This window comes from Adiantum capillus-veneris, chromosome 14 (assembly GCF_014529385.1).
Source record: "Adiantum capillus-veneris isolate H3 chromosome 14, ASM1452938v2, whole genome shotgun sequence".
NCBI classification, from domain to species: Eukaryota; Viridiplantae; Streptophyta; class Polypodiopsida; order Polypodiales; family Pteridaceae; genus Adiantum; species Adiantum capillus-veneris.
In genome coordinates, this window is record NC_140944.1 from 60,298,517 (window position 1) to 60,319,595 (window position 21,079).

The window sequence follows — 21,079 nt, forward strand, 5'->3', positions numbered from 1 at the left end:
AGATTCAGAGTGAGGTTCTCAAGCTGTTGAGTTAGCCTTTGTAAAACCTCTTGTTGAGAGTTATCTCCTATTTGTGAAGATTGTGCAAGAGGGGCCCTAATTGGTGCTTCCATGGTTTGTGAAGACTCCCTCTCACTCACTTCATTAAAACCCCTTGCTCTATGTGCTTGGAAGTGTAGTTTTCTAAACTTGATGATGGCTACCTCACGTGCTTCTTCGAAGGTGGATGGGAATTTTAGCTCTACTTTAGCCTTTAAAAGTGGATACAAGCCAACCATGAATCTCTCTTTTTTTAGAAAGTTAGGTGCACCACCATGATTTTCTAATGTAGCCTCCCACCTACCCCATAGATTGACAAAGGTTGCTTCATAAGAGGGATAGTCTTCAAGTGATACCTGCTTATGTCCAATAAGACATTTCCATAGTCCTTCAGAAGTATTACCTTGCCCAAACTTGGAGAGGAAGCTTGCTCGCAGTCTCTCCCAATTGGACTTGATTTGGGGTTGCAAGGTCTCATACCATGCTTTAGCTTCTGCTTTTAGAACCAACGGGAAGGCTCGTAGCTTTACTTCCTCTTCATCTCTCCCGGATATGAGATGTGCCATCTCCAAGTTGTCAAGAAACTCTTGCGCATCTTTCCCACTTCTTGCATAGAACGGGGGAAAAGAACTTGACATTTTGTTTAGACTTTTTGAAATTTCTTTTTCTTAAAGAAACTTTTCTCTTACGGGCCGCACAAGATTGTTGACACTATAAATCTGATTACATTAAAATGAAGATGTACACATCCATTGTTAATTCGTACTTTATCATAGGTAGAATAAATGGATTAATTGAAGCATTGATTTCATTGAGGCGAGTGGATCCAAATATCCTCCTTATGATAGATTGAAACCTAAACTTAGTTGCAATGATTATATGAATGGATTGCCGAGCAATAGGCCTAAAAGGTTCATTGTTTTGATCGTGATTCATGTGCTACTCCTTGTTGTTGGTTTGAAGACTTCGTTCCTTCATATGGCCCTTTAGCACCCCTTCACCACTCCTTGTTCCTGCCTTTAAAACAAAATGAAAACGTAAACATCAAAAGAAGTTTCATAATTGATGATTGGAAGTATAATTGGATTGGGTGATGCCAGTATTTCTCTAAGTCTTTCTGCACCAAACATAAAAACAATGCGGTGCTGGAAAAAGACTTTTCTATCTATGTGAACATTTACTCTAATGTGTTGTGCAAAATGAAATGGATAGATGGGAACTCCATTGTTCATCACTAAAAAATTTGAAGGTAACTTGGAAATATGTTCCTCAGTGGGGGCACCACTTTATGAGGGCGAGCTTTTTGAAATGGGGTCTCTAAACTCAAACCAATGGTCCTACCCTCACAAAATGTTCGTAAAGAGGTACGCACACTACTTGGGGCACCACCTTCTTTTGGGAGTGGAGAAGAAAACCAATCAAAATAACACTTGCACTTACCCACTCAAGCAACACACTTTGAAAACCCCCTTACTCTATATACACTTTGGACACTTGAACACCATCAACGATTATGCAACCCAATGCCGTGCATCAAAATGAAATATGCAATTTGTGGAATAGCATTCACCTTCTCCCCATAAGAAAACCCATAATACATCCAAACTTTTCCTCTCTCAAGCACTCATCAAAAAATCATGCGCACAATACTTGCCTCTCAAACACACAAGAGAATCACTGACATAAAACTAACACACTTTGCATAGAGAGCTCATCTCCATCTATGCAACGCCATGACACAAATAAAATCACCATGAGAGGTAGCCACATGCATATGTAATGAAGCAAAAGAGAGTTGGAGTGAGAAATTTCTTTAGAACAATTGAATAAGTGTGGAGAAACAAATCAATGGTAAATTGAGAATAGAACACTTACTTGATTTCTCGCACACCTTTTAAGGGGAGGACAGACGCTGGCTAACCATCACGAATTGCGACACTTGAAAGTTTTGAAGATGATTTCATGATCATTAACATAACCATGAGAGAGATCATGATGTATTTACAAGTTATTGAGGTGCTACAAATGATTTATTGGGTTGATGGAGTAAGAGATTGTAGAATGGAAAGAGTGGAGAATAGAGTTGCACTTCCTCCAAAGAGGAGGGTTAGGAGGGAGGATGTGAAAGAGGGAGAGTTGGGGTTTTCTCTACTATTGATCAAGAAACAACATGAAGTTGAAAATATAGGTGTGTGAGCCTACTTGGGTGAGGAATGTAATGGATGCATACCATGTAATGATGCCTGTTATGTTCACGATTCGCAACCTTGATCAAAAGGCACCAAATCTAGGCAAAGTGTGAATGACATTGTGGTCGGTCCAACAAAGTCTTGAAAATCCTTAGGAGTTAAAAGAGTTTGTAGTAGAGAAAGAGTGACGACGACTACCATTCTCTGCAAAACAAAAAAGAATTTTGGCCAAGTATTCTCATGCAAGATGGAAGAGCGCTCTTAGTCCATTCCATAGTGCGGCTTACATGCTCGATACACAGTATTGGAATTTAGATCTAATGTCCAATACAGAGGTGGTCAACGATTTTTATCACGTAGTCAATACGTTCTACTCCAATGTTCATGACTAAATTGATTGTATCAAAGAAATGAGTGTATTTAGACTAAAATAAGATCATTTTGCAAATGATTTTGTAGAGTCAATGGAAAAAGAGCAACCCGTACGGAAGTGGTGGATGATGAATGGTGGGGAGGATTACTCATCCTTACACCCTCTTGCAATGAAAGTATTAGCTCAATGCGCACCAAAATCAAGCTCAGAGAGAAACTGGAGTATGTACAAGTATCTTCATAGCACTATTTGGAACAGATTATTGGCAAACAAAGAAAAAGTATTAGTGTATCTATTTTGCAACAAAAAGATATTGCATCACATTGAAAGTACTGGCTACGAGGAAGAAATGCTTGTTTGAGTTTATGATTGTGAAAACAAAGACAAAGAAGAATTCAATGTCAGTGTATCTCAATGCACTATTTCATTAGGAAAAATTTGGACTCTCAAAGGGGTCCTATAAGGAGGTTTGACTTTGCCTCTCTTGTCTAAAGTGGGCAACCCGGTGAAGTACATAAACGCTTTTGTCAAAACCCTATCAACCAACATATCATTGGAAAGGTCTTAGAAAGAAGGTTCTAAATCCCCAAACTCTGACAAATTTGGAGTTGATTTGTAGGATTTATGGCCTCCCCGCTGAAGTTGAAATGTGGGGAGAGATTGCATTTATGGAGTTGTTACATCAAAAAATGGAATCTTTTAGAATGTAAGGAATCTCATGGCATGCTATATATCAATGTATAGATCTCAATGAGCACATTCTAAATCCCAAAGGTTCAATAAGTTTTGACTTTATTTGTAAAAGAAATTATAGTGCGCCCGTTTTGGACAAGAGGGAGAAAGTCAAAGTCCTTATAGGGCCCATTTGAGAGTCCAAAATTTCCCTAATGGATTTTTTGGTGAAGGCACTTCGATACTTTCCACCATCCTTTCTTTATCTTTGCGTCCTCACATGGCCATATTGTTTCAATTATATCCTTCATCACTTCTTTGTTGATGTATTTCCATTGCACATGGTTTGGATTTGCCCTTTTTGACAGTGGATGAGCTATGCGTGTTGCTTGTTGTACCGACATACCGTGCACTAGAGATTTCATGCGCTGAAATGCGTTAACAACCATTTGTTGCTGATCATTTGATACTATTCATATACAACATGCCTGCCTTCATCAGCCATAGTATCTTAGAACTTCAATGGACAAACAGACAAATATTAAGTATCTTTGACAAACATTTGTTCTCTCCCTCAAAGATACCACAATTGTTGCAAAAAAAAAAAATCACAATTGATCCAATTGTACCACAAGACAATTGACTAAAGACAACCCATTCAAATATAATTCAAGTGAGATGAACAACCCAGAATATAAACTTCAATGCAAATATAATATCCAGAAAACAAGTCAAGAGCAAAGTACAAATGGTTCAAGCCGGGTAAAAAAATGGAGCAAGTTCAATAAGCAGTTGGCTGGACAGGATTAGTGTATGTCTTTAAATGCTCTATGAAGAATAAAAAAATATATGATGCGTTTCTTCTAGCTTTGCGCTCCCTAGTAACTTCATCCAACTATCTACTTTTATTTGAGTAGCCCTCATGGAATCTTGATCGGGGTAGTAAAATACCTTTTCCAAAAAATAGACTTTCCTAGATGCACTCCAAAAGTCTATTAATATGTCAAATAGAAAACTTAATGCATAAATATCACTTTCTTTTGAGTATGGATCTATGCATTGTGGATCATATATTTATGGAGCAATCTAGAGCTGCTTTGTGAGCTCTCATTCCCCTGCTTCCTTTGCCTCCAAAACTGCAAAGTTCAATTGAGCTGCAGGATGCAAAAAATTATATTTGGTATGCGTTCTAAGCATCATGCCCCAATCAATGATGCCAACACGGGGTTTATATGCGCGAGTAAAATCTATCATTATGTTGAAAGGATGTAAGTCTATGCACTATAGCCGCTGAGTGAGCAGCCACAACGCCATCAATAAGAGCGTGTAAGATTGTGTTGAATCATTGCTTTGAGCCTTGGGGTCTCTATCTCTAGTAAGTGTTGATTTGTTGGTGGAAAAATCCTCTAGCCACATTGTAGCCTATGCATGCAACGTCTGAACGCTCTTTGGGCAAATGACAGGTGGCACATCATGTCTCCCAAGGTGCCCCCATTGTAGTATGGAAAGATTGTGATCCAAGGGGCCTCAGTGGTAAACTCAATACATCTTACAATGGAGGGGTGAAGTGTTCGCATTCCTTGCTCAATCTGGAAGCTATCAAAATTTTCCTCATTCTCTTCCTTGTAGCATTTTTCTACATAGGTAATGTGTATTGGAAAGAAATAAATGCGTTTAATGGTGTATAATGTGTATACACCAAAAGAGCATGCTACAGTCCTTACATCTTCCACTAGCGCCTGCGTATCTTGGACCATCTTCAATCGATTGGGTAAGGAGGCTTGGTCTTGAGCTTTCACCTGCTTCATCTTTGAAGTGCGCGAGCGAGAGCATGTGTGTGTGTGTGCAACGATGGAGAAGAGAGGAGAAGAGGAGACCTTGTGTTTGTAGGGGCCGAAACTCACTCTCTACATGTGAGCCCCCTTATTCTATTATGTACATAATGAATAAGTATAGTGGGCGGGCACGTGGCCTAACCGGCCACATGGGGATTTACCCCAACAACCTCCCACGTAAAGGCCAATGTGGTCGTGAGAGAGAAAAGAAAACCGTACAAAACCCTGTACAAGGCCATCACAAGTATGACCTCAGCCAACGCCCACTGGCTCACTAAATCTGTGTGTATCCAGCTCTAATTGTAGAGGACGTATAGAGCGATTGACACCATACTCCTCACCAAAGCCGCACTCATCCTGCAGGTATCTCACCATATGCTGCAAAGTACCCCTATGCTCAAGGCCAACGTCAGTTCACTGCACGACTAACTGCTCCCACTGCAAATGCACCTACTGCAAATGCAATCTTGGGTCTCGAGATGAGTATCTCGTACATGAGACTCTCGAATGCTGATGCAATCCTAGAAATATCTGCCAATCTGACCATCTCAGTCAAATCTAGCTCAGAACTCCACTCATGGAAATCACCCTGACACTCGAACTCCAATCCCTAGAATCCATCCTCGTGTCCATCGCATGTCACATGCGTACCAAGAGCATCTATCTGTCCTGAAGCCTGTGTGGTAAGAGCAATGTCTAGCTCTTACTCACATACATCAGCCTCTGGCCTAAGCATATCCATGAATGACTGAATCACGGTTGAATCCTCAACACTCAAGACATCCATATCCGTCATCGTATCCACAAATGACATGCCCTGTTGCACAACTATCTGCAAAACTGGCTCAACATGCTCACAAACTAGAGCATCATGTAACCTATCCACAAAGGAGACATGCCTCATCTGTCTGCATGGCTGCGTGCTCACGAAAACTATGCCGTCTCGCACATGACGTACTCGCATCGCATGAATCGTGCCAACACTAGCACCTCTAGCTATGACTAGCTGTCCACGATGCAATCGGAAACTGTGCTCATCCAACACTATCTGGCATCCACTGTCTCGTAAGTGACTCACAGAGATCAAGCTCTGTGTCAAACCTGGCACATGGCGTCCATCTCGCAACATATATGATGCACCACTCGGCAACGATACTCTGACATCTCGTGCACCAACTATGTCATGCACTGAAGCATCAGCTAGACACACATGTCCAAGCATACCACTAGCATATGTGTTAAACCACTCACGACTCAGCATGACGTGAAACCTAGCACGCACATCTAGTATTCAATGTGAAGGTAATGTGTTGTCAAAAATTGACATAAGAAAGTCAAGAGTAAACATGGAAGCAAAGTCGACATCTCCGTCATACGTAGCCACATATGCTACATCTGCTCCCACATCATCCAAAGTGATAGCATCCCTCCTATGATGTCTCTTACGCTATCTCATCCACCGAAAACAACGCCTACGTACATGCCCTGTATGACCACAATGACACAACACATCTCTATGTCTGTAAGATCGTCCTTTGACTGTAGGCATCTCTCTAGACTCATTTGTGCCAAAAGCATTGCACAATCTTTGCCATAACTCTCTAGTTGTACATACATCCAAACCAATGTGATAGACAAACTCACCAAGGTGTAACATGATCGTCAAACGTGCAAGCTCATCCAAGTCCTCCCACTCATCGTCAATCATTGACTCTGTCCTAGCATCCATGCCCTGTAATGGCAACACTTGGCCCAACTGAGTCAATGCATCATGCATACCTGCTTTCCAATGCTCAAAGTTTGAACCATCAAACTTTGTATGGAAAAGCACAAACCATGACAACGATGTACATGCCAAATCCATGGCGATAACCTGTGACAAGACCAAGCACAAGTCGATCAATTGAGAATAGCCAAAGCCTAGCTAACTCATACACCAAGTACTGTCAAAATACAACATAAGATGTCTAAGAGAATTATCATCAAATATGGCGATCAATGTAACGAAACAAAGTGAGCAAAACCGTTCAAATGATGCCAAAACACCCGCTCTGATCTAAGAGCACTATGTGGTAATCGATGAAACTACCATCAACAATCTCCCTCCTGAAGAGATTACCACATGTATGTCAAATCCGGTGACCAACCATTCTCACAATGCGATGCCAAAACACTATGGCAAAGCAACCACTGAGTGCCAAATGCAATCAAAACATGATTGCAAACCATGCGCATAAACAAATAAACTCGCAAGAAAAATCCTCAGAGTTTCGGCAGTATTTGGCTATCTAACCATAATAACTATACATGCCATAAACATGCTCAAAACCATGAGAAAATCATGCGCAAAATCCGCACTCAAGTATACATGAGCTGCCCCAAAGTCTCAACTCCTTAAACTTGGAAAACAATCCTGTAATCCGAAACACAAAGTGCATCAACCGCACTCTACAAGCGAAGCATATACTAGCATAAACTTGGATGCAAACCAACCAAAATATGACACAAATTGATGCTCAAAATAGTTGAAAATCAGCCCACATATGCCATTGCAAGGCGAAGAACATCATCCGCCAAAAAGCGCACATCATGCGCATCCACATGGCAATATAAATGAGCATCAAGCATGTACCAAATGTGTATCAAAGAGCATCCAAATGAGCTGAAAATTCAGCTCACAAACATGCTATAAATGCTTGCAAAAATCTCTCTACAAATCCGTGCACCACACTTTTTGAAATATGCTCAATCGCATATGTCAATGCACATAACCTGTGATGAAGCCACTCTCGAACCTGAGAGTCCACAAGAATGCATACATCCACAAAGTGTTCTCAATTTGTGCGCATAAATGTGTTGAAAATATCAACCCACACTCTCTTCACTGAGAGGAAAACATCAATGCAAAAAACAAGAGAATGACAAAAGATCAATCCGAGCTCTTTGAATGTAGCCAATCACCACAATATGCATACATAATCTTCAACTTTTCGAATACCCTGCAGCCTGTCAACTCATATCTTCCAAACCGCTTCGAATTTACAAAAACTTTCTTCTGCAAAGTTGTAGACCACGCGAAAACGGTTGGGCTCAGTGAGAATGGACCTGAAATGTGCTTTTTTTACAGATCAAAACAGATCTGCAAAAATCTATACCTGTGTACCCTAGACGTGCAGGCAGTCTGAGTGACGTATCTCAAAATTGGTGAAGATTTTGAGAAAACTTTCTTCTGCAAAGTTAAAGAGGAAAAAAAATCGTTCAAGAATCACAAGAATTGACTTGAATGAAAATGTTTTGGTAGGCCAAAACAGGTATGCGAAAACGTGCTGCAGTTTTTGCTGCTTCTCTGCCTGATTCCCCGCCCTGAGCTCTGACACCAGTTGAAGTGCGCGAGCGAGAGCGTGTGTGTGTGTGTGCAGCGATGGAGAAGAGAGGAGAAGAGGAGACCTTGTGTTTGAAGGGCCTGAAACTCACTCTCTACATGTGAGCCCCCTTATTCTATTATGTACATAATGAATGAGTATAGTGAGCGGGCACCTGGCCTAACCGGCCACATGGGGCTTTACCCCAACAATCTTTACCTTTTTCTCCTCCCATTGTTTATCCCACAACTCTATTTCTACTATATTGCAAGTGGGAGGGAGATCTTCTTTTAAGTCTCTCCAGCACACTTTCATATTTCCCAGCATTGTCCTAATCTTGTGGTGTGGGGTCAAAGTATCTTATCCCTGTAGGAATCAATAACTCATGTTGGCCTCCGGATCACTACATGTGCTCTGTGTTCTCCCAGATAGCGCTAGTGATATCTTTAATGAAGACGCCACTTTCATTAATTTTTTGTATGCGACCATCTGCACATGAAGATATTGCCAAAAGACATTCTTTTTGAATGGCACGCATAATAATTTTCAAAACATTTCAAAATATTATGATAGACCATAATATTTTGCATGTTTCACTTCAAAAAACATTGTTACAATAAAAGACAAGTGCATCATAATGTACATACTGCCAATCTCATTTTAAAACATTAATAGTGTATAATTTCATGAAAAAATATTGAAAATTTGGTGCGATTTTAAGAAACCACTCACAAATTGGATAGAACGTCTTGCTCTAAAAAAAAGTTCAAATATAACGTTTTACATGCAAAATGTGTGCATATACCTTTTTAAATTGAACATATATTAGCTATTTGTAGACATATAGAAATAGCATGGTGTGAATTTTAGTGAAACTGTAACATTTGGTTTTGCAAGGATGTTATTTCATTAGTGTAGAGACTGTTGAGGTTGTATGAAAGTGATATCATATATGTTATAATATTTATGAATTCTCTAAATGTAGCAACTAAAATAGCAACGATGATTGATGAATAAAAATTTCTTTTGAATATGATTAGATAGCATAAATTTTCACAAGAACACTTAAAAACAACAATTTTAGACAATTCAAACATTTGTATATGAAATACTCTTCATGACCGTGTTACTGACTAAGTATTTCATATACTTAATACTTCAAAAAAATAAATTGCACATGCACATACAAATTATATGGTGTTCATATGGTCGGGTTAATGACTTGAACGCCATATTTATGCAAACACAAATGCTTCTAGACGATCGATGTCCATATGTTTTTTTGGCAAGGGAAAAGGAAGTTGACTCACAATAAGGATACTAATATCATCACGTTACTGACATAGTACCCAAACAGTGAGCCAATACTTATCACAACGACACTATATTCCCCACGTGACCGAGGTGATGCCCCCGTGGTAAGCATTGTTTTGTAGAACAACTCACACACACACTCACATTGTGTGGTATCTTATGATTTCCATGCAATACGACAAAAGACATGCTATCACATTATGCATACACACACACAACACACACACAACACACACACTTGGGTTGTGTGGTCAAGTACTCCGCTGCTTGCATTGCGATGCAGAGCATGCTCCCACATGAACCCCCCCCCCCCCCCCCCCCCCCCCTCTCTCTCTCTCTCACACACACACACACACACACACACAATGGCTCAACAAATAACACCCAGTAGGACCAATCGAGGCTATCTATATATTTAATTGCAAGCCCGCCGAGGTTTCGGGTTTCCTCTGTGGGCTCGTAGGGAAAACTATATAGCCCAGCAAGCTCACATGGAAAACTTAAAAGCTTGGCGGGCTTTTTTGTGGGTTTTCAGGCTTGTCTCAACCGGCTTGGTTGTGATCATGTTGAGTGTGATTATGTGTGATCACACATAATTCTAGGTAATTACGTAAATATTAAATCCCTGGATGCTTGAAAATTATATTTTAGTAAACATGACAAACTAGGTGGTCTTAAGTCTCATGATTGACAAATATTTTCATAATTTATCTTACCAATTGCCATCAAAGATTGCATAACAAATGACATAAGAAACTCAATTTACAATAGCTCACTTAAATTCTATAGAGACAATGTGTATGGTGGAGAGGTATTTTCCAACCAACATTCTTACTATCCAAATGAATTTACTTGTGCATGTGGTTGATGAAGTTGCAGTAGTTGGAGTGGTCCATTACAAGTGGATGGTCCTCTTGCAGAGATTTATGAAGACTTTAAAAGGGTTCGTTTATCAAAGGGCTCACCTTGAGGGTAGCATAGCCGAGGGATGTCTTGTGTAAGAGTCTGTGGTTTTTATCAGTGATTTCTTGGGTGAATTGACCCAAGGATGCCCAATTGTTGACTTCAACAATAAACGCCAAGGTAACTGGGGATGAGCCACAGGGACGGGGCATCATGAGAAAGATGGATGTCAAAATGCGTGAAAAGGTTATGAAAATTTTTCTTCTCAAATTAGAAGTCATGCAAAAGTGGAATGAGATATGAAGTGGAAAAGCAACAACAATTTCCTAATCAAATGTAGTTCAAGTGCAATTGTGCCACTAGAAATAATCCTATTGGATGCTGGCTAGATGCAACAATTTTGAAGAAAAAGCGAAATGGAGTATTCATCGCTGAAGAAGAAAAGGAGATGTCGAGGGGATGCGATTGGGCATGTATGAATTGTACCTACTTTTTATTCTTAACCACATGAAAATATTTATATAGTGAGTCTGAAATTGTTTTATGTGCCACTAGTATCACAAGTACGGTGCTTTGTGGTCACATAGACGACACTTTAGAGTGCAACGATGATGGAGCAAAAGATGTTGTGCGCACACTCACACACCCTAACACCTTAACAAAAAAAGTTGCATTTGATTAAATTCCCCACCTCATACACCACCACTCAAGAGCTCAATGAAAATCCCCCCCAAGCTCAATTAAAACTCCAAACATCTCGACTTACAACCCCTTGCCCGCCCGTAGACATTACAAGGTGATGAGTTGAGTTTATCAAGGCTTGAAATTACAATCGATGGCAACTAGAAGATACAAGAAAAAAAATCTAAAATTCAACAAATATAGCCAGAAATTAAGACCTCTTTCAAAACATTGCAAAATATTCACCAAACTCCACTCTATTGGACTGTTTAGAGTAGCCTTAATGGCACCGATACAGGGCTGCATAGTCTTGCAGAAAGCTGCACCTTATTCCCTCAATTCCTTGCACATACAAATCCATGGAAACCTTAGAGATTTCATAGAATCTCCCATGTGAAAAATTGATGATAATAAAATCTCATTCACTCCCAAAAACAAGACGCAAACAAGACGGGACTGTATATGACCACCTATACAAACCCTGCTTCCTCCCACACATAGAGAGGTGAAAGTGCTGATTCATGGCTTCAAAAAGTATCCCTCAACTTGAACACCCACAGAACCATCATTGATGTGGCAAAATTTTTCCTTTCCACAACATTTTTTGACTTTTTTGGGCCCAATTTTAGCCAATTTTTACCCTCCATGGGCATTTCTCGCGGAAAAAATACCAAACAGACTCCAAAATTCATCAAATTTTATAGACTTGGTCCTTGACACCCAAAATTAATTTCCACATATCCACATTTCACTTTTGATCACTTCTAAGGCAATTTGCACATCACTGCATATCAGGCATCGCAAATAGATAGTTATTGCGTGTGTCAAATTACCTCGTTCCAACCACACCGACCGGTGGTGTCACAACTTCAACAAGCATCCTAGATACACCAATTTGTGGAGCTACACCGGAGACTGCGTTCGCTCATTCTTCTTCAAGATGATGCAGGTCTTGTCGCTCAAGTGGTGACGATGGTTGTTGTGGTAGTGGCAATATCGGTGAGTCCACATCTTTAAGAGAGCATCCACCTCTCTCTTTAGTAGATAGTACACCGCTTAGCACACCACGTACACCTTGGGGATCACATGAGTTTGATCCTAGCAAGGTGTACAAGACCAAGGATGGGGCGCCAGTTATGGATAGGGCCGGAAAGGCCATGCGGCGACAGAGGGTTCATCAGCTTTGTACAGTGCAGTTTGGGTACTCTATGATGGAGCATTGATATGCTCAAGATAAGGAGAGAAAGAATTACATCATTGATGCCATTCACAGAGAGAACATACCAACAGATGGATATTATCCAATCTCCAATGTGACTGAATCTTGGCGTGGATATTGCGACAATGTCACATTGTCAATCAGAGGTACGAGACAATTCAAGAAGAATGAGCGAAAGCTGGCATGTTTGGACATAGAGAAGTGGGCAGGGATCGATCAAGAGGCGCAGGAGCATCCAAACAAGTTTCAGTAGTAGCGAGATGCAGCTAGAGCACACCTGGAGTCTTTAGGATCTTCTCATCTTGGGAGTGGAGGCTACGAGACTCTTTAACATGACTTTGTAACTGTCATACACTATTTAAATAGTGTATGTACATATGTTTTTCTAATGTTTATTTTATGCTTAAGTTTTTATATTACAAGAGCTTTCCATGAAGCATCCTACGACATATAGAGGAGAGAAATATGGATTCAAGCATGGTGATTATCTCTTCTCTGTCAGCTTCAAGATGAGGGAGAGACCGTTGATTGGGAGGCCTTACCTTGATGAGTATGTTCTATGTATATGTCTACATCGAGATATGTTGATGTCTAGCCAGCGATGATTATGCTTTTGGTTCATGTATACTTTTAGACGTCGGCCATGGTTCTAGATACATAATCATGTATGTTCAATTTTGGTTTTGGTTATGATTATGAACATTGTTATTGTTATGGTTATGATTTTAATCATGTTATGGCTTTGGTTAAGGTTCTGAATTTGGTTATGATTATGGTTTAAGAATTTGGTTATTGTTATGGATTTGGATTTTGCTTAAGGCTATGGGTATGATTTGAGAATTTGGTTATAGTTATGGTTTTGAAAATCGCTTAAGGTTATAGGTATGATTTGAGAATTTGGTTATGGTTATGGTTTTGGAATTCGCTTAATGTTATGGTTATGGTTTGAAGATTTGGTTATGATAATGGTTTTGGAATCCGCTTAAGGTTATGTTTATGTTTGGAAAATTTGGTTATGATTATGGTTTTGAAATTTGCTTAAGGCTATGGTTATGATTTGAGAATTTGATTTTCGTTATGGTTTTGGAATCCACTTAAGGTTATGGTTATGGTTTGAGAATTTGAGTCTCGTTATGGTTTTGGAATCCGCTGAAGGTTATGGTTATGGTTTGAGAGTTTGGTTATCGTTATGGTTTTGGAATTCGCTTAAGGTTATGGTTATGGTTTTGGAATCCCCGTAAGGTTATGGTTATAGTTTGGAATCCGCTTAAGATTGTGGTTATGGTTTTGGAATCCCCTTGAGGTTGCGATTATGGTTTGAAATCCAAGTAAGGCTATGATTAATGTTTGGGAGTCTTGTTATGGTTGTGGTATGATGGTTATGGTTTGCGAGTCTTGCTACGGTTATGCTTATGGTTTGCAATTTTTTGGATGGTTTTGTTTTATGAATCTTGTCATTGTTATAGTTCCAAAATCTTGTTATGGTAATGGTTACATTGTCGATATGTACTCACACATTTGCTCAATTTTCACAAAAAATGAAGGTGGAGTGCGGTTGCTTTTGCACTCTTTCCTTTGAACAGAGAGGACTGGTTTTGGTACTGCAGTACGTACAACACCAGTTGCAAGCTCTCTCTCCTCAATTTTCTTTTTCAGCTTCTGACATAAGTATATGCATCCATATAGATGTCGGTATACACATCTGTATAAGCGTCGATATGCGCACTGAATTTTTTCAACGCATATATCGAAGTCACTAGCTTGCCTCCACTTGTTCACTAGCACATGACAATCCTACTTAGCACCTGAGATTGACACCATTCAACAATTTTAACAATTTTTTTGGGCTTCGTTGTCTCTATGTTGGCTCCTCTGCCGGGCTATCCTAATGGCTACTCACACTTGAAGCCTTGAAGGACAACTTCATCTAAGTTAGATCTCTTCAACTTCATCTAAGTTAGATCTCTTCAAGTGCATGTTCTTCACAAGTCAACCCAGGCTGATAGCCGTTTGAAACCTTCTATGGCGTTCTTTATCTCTCTCCTGAAATGTGCGCTCCACCCGCGCATACACGGCGCGAGAGCCTCTCTCTCTCTCTCTCTCTCTCTCTCTCTCTCTCTCTCGGAATGCATTGGGTGCAGGATATGCCCATCGTGGCCGCGGTAGGGAAGCTCTGGACTCTTTTAATGAGATGCAAAGCGAAAAGGGACTCTGTCCAAATGAATTTACCTATGCATGCACCTTGAAGGCCTGTGGCATTGTGCAAGACGTTGCCATTGGTGAGAGAATTCACAATGAGGTTGCTAGTCAGGGGCTGTTGGAGAAACATGTTGTGCTTGGAAATGTATTGGTCGATATGTATGCCAAATGTGGCTCTCTCACGAAAGCTCGAAAAGTTCTGTATGAGCTCCCTAGTCGGGATGTCGTCTCTTGGAATGCATTGATTGCAGGTTATGCTCATCATGGCCGTGGCAAGGAAGCTCTAGACTGTTTTAATCAGAAGCAAAGCGAAAAGGGCCTCTTTCCAAATGATTTTACCTATGCATGCACCTTGAAGGCATGTGGAATTGTGCTGGATGTTGCCATGGGTGAGAGAATTCACGATGAGGTTGCTAGTCAGGGGCTGTTGGAGAAACATGTAGTGCTTGGAGGTGCTTTGCTCGATATGTATGCCAAATGTGGCGTTCTCATAAAAGCTCGGAAAGTTCTGGATGAGCTCCCTGCTCGGAATGTCGTCTCTTGGACCATGTTGATTGCAGGATATGCGCAAAGTGGCTGTGGCAAGGAAGCTCTGGACTGTTTTCACCAGATGCGACGTGAAAAGGGCCTCTCTCCAAATTCAGTCACTTATGCATGCACCTTGAAGGCCTGTGGCATTGTGCAAGACGTTGCAATGGGCAAGAGAATTCACGAAGAGGTTGCTAGTCACGGGCTGCTGGAGAAAGATGTCGTGCTTGGAGGTGCTTTGGTCGATATGTATGCCAAATGTGGGGCCCTCACGAAAGCTCGAAACGTTCTGGATGAGCTCTCTGCTCCGAATGTCGTCTCTTGGACCACGTTGATTGCAGGGTATGCCCAAAGTGGCTGTGGCAAGGAAGCTCTGGACTGTAATCACCAGATGCAAAGAGAAAAGGGCCTCTCTCCAAATTCAGTCACCTATGCATGCACACCTTGAAGGCATTCTGCAAGACACTGCCATGGGTGAGAGAATTCACGAAGAGGTTGCTAGTCAAGGGCTTTTGGAGAAAGTTGTTGTGCTTGAAGGTGCGTTTGGTCGAGATGTACGCAAAATGTGGCACCCTCATGAAAGCCCAAAAGGTTATGGATGACCTCCCTGCTCGGGATTGGACTGTGTTGGTAGCTGGATATGCCCAAAGTGGCCATGGCAAGGAAGCTCTGGACTGTTTTCACTGGATGCAACAAGAGAGGGCTCTCAAAATGAATTTACCTATGCATGCACCTTGAAGGCCTGTGGCATTGTGCAAGACGTTTCCATGGGCGAGAGAATTCACAATGAGGTTGCTAGTCAGGGGAACATGTCGTGCTTGGAAACGCATTGGTTGATATGTATACCAAATGTGGCACTCTCACGAAAGCTCGAAAAGTTCTGGATGAGCTCCCGGCCCGGAACGTCGTCTCTTAGACCACGTTATAGCAGGTTATGCGCAAAGTGGCTGTGGCAAGGAAGCTCTGGACTGTTTTCACCAGATGCGAAGCGAAAAGGACCTCTCTCCAAATTCAGTCACCTATACATGCACCTTGAAGGCCTGTGGCATTGTGCAAGACATTGGCATGGGTGAGAATTCATGATGAGGTTGCTAGTCAGGGGCTGTTGGAGAAACATGTCATGCTTGGAGGTGGTTTGATCGATATGTACGCCAAATGTGGCACCCTCACGAAAGCCCAAAAGGTTTTGGACAAGCTCCCTGCCCAGGATGTCGTCCCTTGGAACGCGTTGATAGCAGGATATGCCCAAAGTGGCTGTAGCAAGGAAGCTCTGGACTGTTTTCGCCGGATGCAACAAGAGGGAACCTCTCCAGACGCGGTGACGTTTCTTTGTGTGCTTAATGCATGTAGTCACTCAGGTCTGGTGGATGAGGGCCAAATGTTTTTTGATAGCATGAGGGAAAGATATGGCATTATACCAAACGTAGAGCACTACACTTGCTTGGTTGACCTTTTCGGGCGTGCAAGGCATTTTGACAAAGCACCGAGAGTAATCAAGGCGATGCCATTATCTGATCATCCTTCAATTTGGTCTGCTCTCCTAAACGCTTGCCGAAAATGGGGAAACGTGGAGCTTGGAAGGATGGCCTTTGAGCGCGCAGATAAATGTAATTCTGCAGCTTATGTCTCCTGCAGCTTATGTCTCGATGAGCAACATTTATGCAGCTCATAGGCCGGTTCTTCAAAGCAAACATAATCACCTATACTTTTGACATATCAAGACAGGATGTTACTATTCACTTCAACTGAGCCTAAAAAAATCATGGGTTATAAGCCGCAATGCACTCTTAAAGAACTCTTCCAATTCGATGCAATAGCCTAGCTTATGGAGAATGCATTATGAGTACTAAACCAATGAACAATTCAAAACACACAAAAGAACATTGGCAAATATATTTTATGCATGTTTTTGTTGATGCGATCATATTCAAGTTGAAGGGTATAGAGGGTGCGAACAACTCCTACCTGAAGGCATAGATGGGCGGCTAGGCTAGTAACTCCCAAGGAAATATTGCTGTGGTGATTGGCATAGTGGACAGTTAGTCAGAGGTCTAGTCTGGCGGCTATGTATAGGGCTCACTACTTCATTTTGAGGAATCTCTATCTATTCTCGACTAGTGCTTTGTATCTTAGAGCTCTCTATGCTTTTGTATCTTTGTAATCCAATTGAGCTCTGAGCAGACTTGGCTCACATTGTTGTATTGGTTTATAATAATATGAATACATTCCAGTTCTATTCTCTAGTTTCAATGTCCGGTATCATTTACCAATTCAGTCTATATGTTAGTTCCAATCTTTACATTTCATTCCAGTCTTGGTTAATCTGATATGAACTAACACTAGCTACCAATCAAAGTCGCAATCTGATATGAACTAACACTAGCTACCAACCTGGAATAGCTGTCATAAGTGTTCAACTCATTTCATTTTGGCCATCACGGTGGTTAGAGCTAAGTTTCTCCTGATAGACTACCTATCTTTTAGTTGGTATTAAAGCTATCACAAATCAACCATGACACCTAGAAGAGTTGCACGAGACAAAAGACTAGCTATCAAATTCATGGATGATACGAACCGCGTTAGCTTAGTATAGGAAGAGTCAGACGAGGTCTTGATACTAACAGAAAACCTAGGAATAAGATAAATGTTCATGGAAGGAGCTGGTCATTCTTAATTAGCTATTCCAGGTTGGAAGTTAAAGTTAGTTTAGATCAAATAGTAGACTTTATACTAGATCAGACATAGACCAACTGAAAATGAAAACAAGACCAAAGCTGGAAAAGACAATGAAACCGAGATTGGAAACTGAACTTAGAGACTGGAACTGGAATTGTATATTAAGAACAGTAAACCAGTACAATGAGAGTAAACTCAGTGAGAGTTGGATTAAGAAAGTATTGCAGCTATGAGTACAAGAGTTTGGGCTCTAGAATGATACAATGTAAATGGAATAGAATTCGACAAACTCGACATACCCTCAAAATGAAGTAATGGGTCCTATTTATAGTCTTTTTGATTGGGTTCTGACTCGTTGCACAATGTATCAGTTATCGTGGTAACTATCTATGGTTACCGCTTTTGAAAGCCTTCAGTCCAACCATCCGCCAAAGCCGCTTGCTAGGGGTTGTTCCCGCCGTTTGCATTTTTCTTCCCCTTTCTTGAATTTTGGTATGTGACCACTCCAGAAGGTAGCTGAGTTCATTCAATGTCCATTTGATCTTCTTGCTATCTGGTGCCTTCTTCTTAGGAGGTTTTTGCAGTACCTTGAACGGCTGTGGAGTACTGGAACCAACATTATCCTTTTGATTTAACTTGTATATGGCTTCTTGATCCAGCTGGTCTTTCCTGGCCATCTTCATATCGACTTTGTATAGTGTTAGTGAATTCCAAGTCTTGGTATCGAGGTCAAACAATGTGTCTTTGTCCCGGGTAAGCCTGGCCTTAACCAGCTTATGGAAATAAGATGCAGTATGCATTCACCCTTGAGGTAATGGATGATTGCACTTAATGAGGGCTTCGAAGAATATTTCAACCATCTCTCTGAACTGAGGTTCAGAGGAGGTTTTGTTTGCCAGGTCTTTTCAACTATCTTTGATGCTTCTATTGTCAGCTGAAGGAGTTGATTCCTTCTTTTGATGAGGTTCCTAAGTTGTACCTTCCAATGACCTATCCTTAGTTGAAAATTCTGAAGGTCTTCAATAAGCTCATTGGTATGATTCCCTTTTAGAGTCTCTTGCAAAACTTGGTTATATGCCATCCATTCAGTAGTGGCTTCCTCATAACGTTCTCTGAGCCCATTCACTATCTGGATGTAGCATTGTTGATCTGTTGTCTCAATGTGTGAGGGATAAATCAATGGGAAGAAGCGAGGCAACTCCACTTCTTTTGCAAGAATGGCATACAACAGTGCTCGGATTTTGGGACAAATTCTAGAAAAATCATAATCATTTAGTTCTCTTGCTCCATCATCTTCCTTGTAAGCCAAACCAGATAAAACATCCGCTTGAGATTGAGCTCTTGCTCCCTGAAAGTCATCCAAGTCTTTGGTTCTCGACTACTATTCGCATTATTTCCAGTAATGCTTTGACTCTCTGGTCCTAGATTCCTCTGTCACTCTTACACGTGAGAATGTAATAGATTTTCAATAGGTGCTTCCCTCCTCTCTTCGCAAAGCATGTCCTCAGGGTGAGGAGAGTAATCTTGGATGTGCTAAGTATCCAACTTTTCTACATCTATCATCCCCTTCCATTTTGGGGCTATTCAAAATCAGTGTTCGCAAAAAATCGAGGTTTATTATGTTTTTAACCAGCTTAAATTGTAAAATCTCAGATAGATTCCAAGCTTACCTTGAAGAAAACTAGCAAAGTTTTACAAGTTTTAATATAAATACCATCAATTCTTTAAATTTTGATCTCAAAATTGAAAGAGTTTTTAGTGTGCTCCTTATTTGCTTTAGAACTATTTTGATTAAAAAAGATTCGGTGCCCTCTTTCCGACCCTCTCTCTCTCTCTCTCTCTCTCTCTCTCACTCACTCACACACACACACACACACACACACACACACACACACGTGTCCTTTTATTTTGGGCCTATTTGAGACTGGTGTTCGATCAAAAGTGTGTTAAGTATGGAGTCTGATTTACCCTTGTAATTTTCTGTGGTAAAAGCGCACATTTGTAAGGCCCCCATTATGAGGAGAAGCCATCGTGCATGAAGGAAAATCACTCACCGGAAACCAAAATTTTCACGGACAAGAATCAGGGGCAACTTTAGAAGCACTTTTTTTTTCGTCGGAATATTATGGCCGGACGGCGGCCGAAAAGTGGTCGGAAAACAACCAGTCGGTTGGCCGGTGGCCGGTAGTCAATGGCCGATGGCCGGTGGTCAGAAGTCAATGGCCGGTAGCCGGTAGCCGAATTCAATGGCCGGTGGCCGAATTCAAAAGCGGACTTGTCTTCTCAAGGGCAGCCACACATAGGCGGATTGGAGGGTTCGATTTGGACTTATTCATACAAGGGCGGCTACACATGGTTGTCTCTCATAAGAGAGGGCAGCCCTTTTGGCCTATAAAAGGAGGCCATTTCTACACACATTTCATAGTGTGAAGTTGATGCAACAAGGTGAGTGTGAGGTGGTGAGAGTGAAGCAAGGTGGGAGCTCTATCAAGGATTTAATCCCTTTGTAAACTACTTCTTCTTTTGAAGTGCTAAAGGCATTGAGTGGCTGCTTTCCCGTGGTCGTAGCCCACATTGGGTGAACCACGTATATCGTGTGTACTCTCTCTCTCTCTCTCTCTACTCTATAATCTCTTGTGTGTGAAATCTATCTCTCTCCATTAAGTAATCTACTCAAAAATCTATTTAGCTACGTCTTATTTTCTAACAAAGTGGGGTTTAGTATACTTTTTATGGTATAAAATTATAAAATCGTAGCTAGATTTTCAAGTTTGCCATGAAATAAATTGCTAAAATTTTGCTAGTGTACATATGAACAATCCCTTAATTTTTAAATTTTTATGGTCATTGGTCTTTGAAAAGCAAAGTTGAGTCACCCTCAATTGGTTTTCATAAGGAAAAGTAAAGTCTGTCTCAAAAGAGAAAGTAAAGTCAACCCCTTTTTTTAAAATTGTAGGTTTGAAAGCTGAAATGGTTCAAAGGTTCCAAGGTTCACAAAAATGAAACATTTTGTAAAGTATTCTTTGAAGTGAACCTAAGAGTGACACTTAGAAATCCTCTCTTTTCTCAAAAATTTTAAGCTCCATTAC

General features: G+C 40.8%; 1 protein-coding gene across 1 annotated transcript; it reads left to right on the forward strand.

Annotated features, from left to right (window-relative positions):
- Positions 1–14,566: 14,566 nt before the first annotated feature.
- LOC147442465 (pentatricopeptide repeat-containing protein At3g03580-like) lies at positions 14,567–17,548 on the forward strand. Its single transcript, XM_086529375.1, has 4 exons — positions 14,567–15,756; positions 15,852–15,944; positions 16,055–16,245; positions 16,353–17,548. Exons 1-4 carry the CDS (start codon positions 14,779–14,781, stop codon positions 16,984–16,986), a joined length of 1,896 nt encoding a protein of 631 aa, XP_086385501.1. The 5' UTR covers positions 14,567–14,778; the 3' UTR covers positions 16,987–17,548.
- Positions 17,549–21,079: the final 3,531 nt, after the last annotated feature.

Coding starts and splice junctions, on each gene's coding strand:
- LOC147442465 (XM_086529375.1), top strand. CDS start 14,779: ATGCAAAGCGAAAAGGGACTCTGTCCAAATGAATTTACCTATGCATGC. Junction 15,945..16,054: donor CTCGGGATTGGACTGTGTTG/GTAGCTGGATAT, acceptor TGCACCTTGAAG/GCCTGTGGCATTGTGCAAGA. Junction 16,246..16,352: donor CTTAGACCACGTTATAGCAG/GTTATGCGCAAA, acceptor TGCACCTTGAAG/GCCTGTGGCATTGTGCAAGA.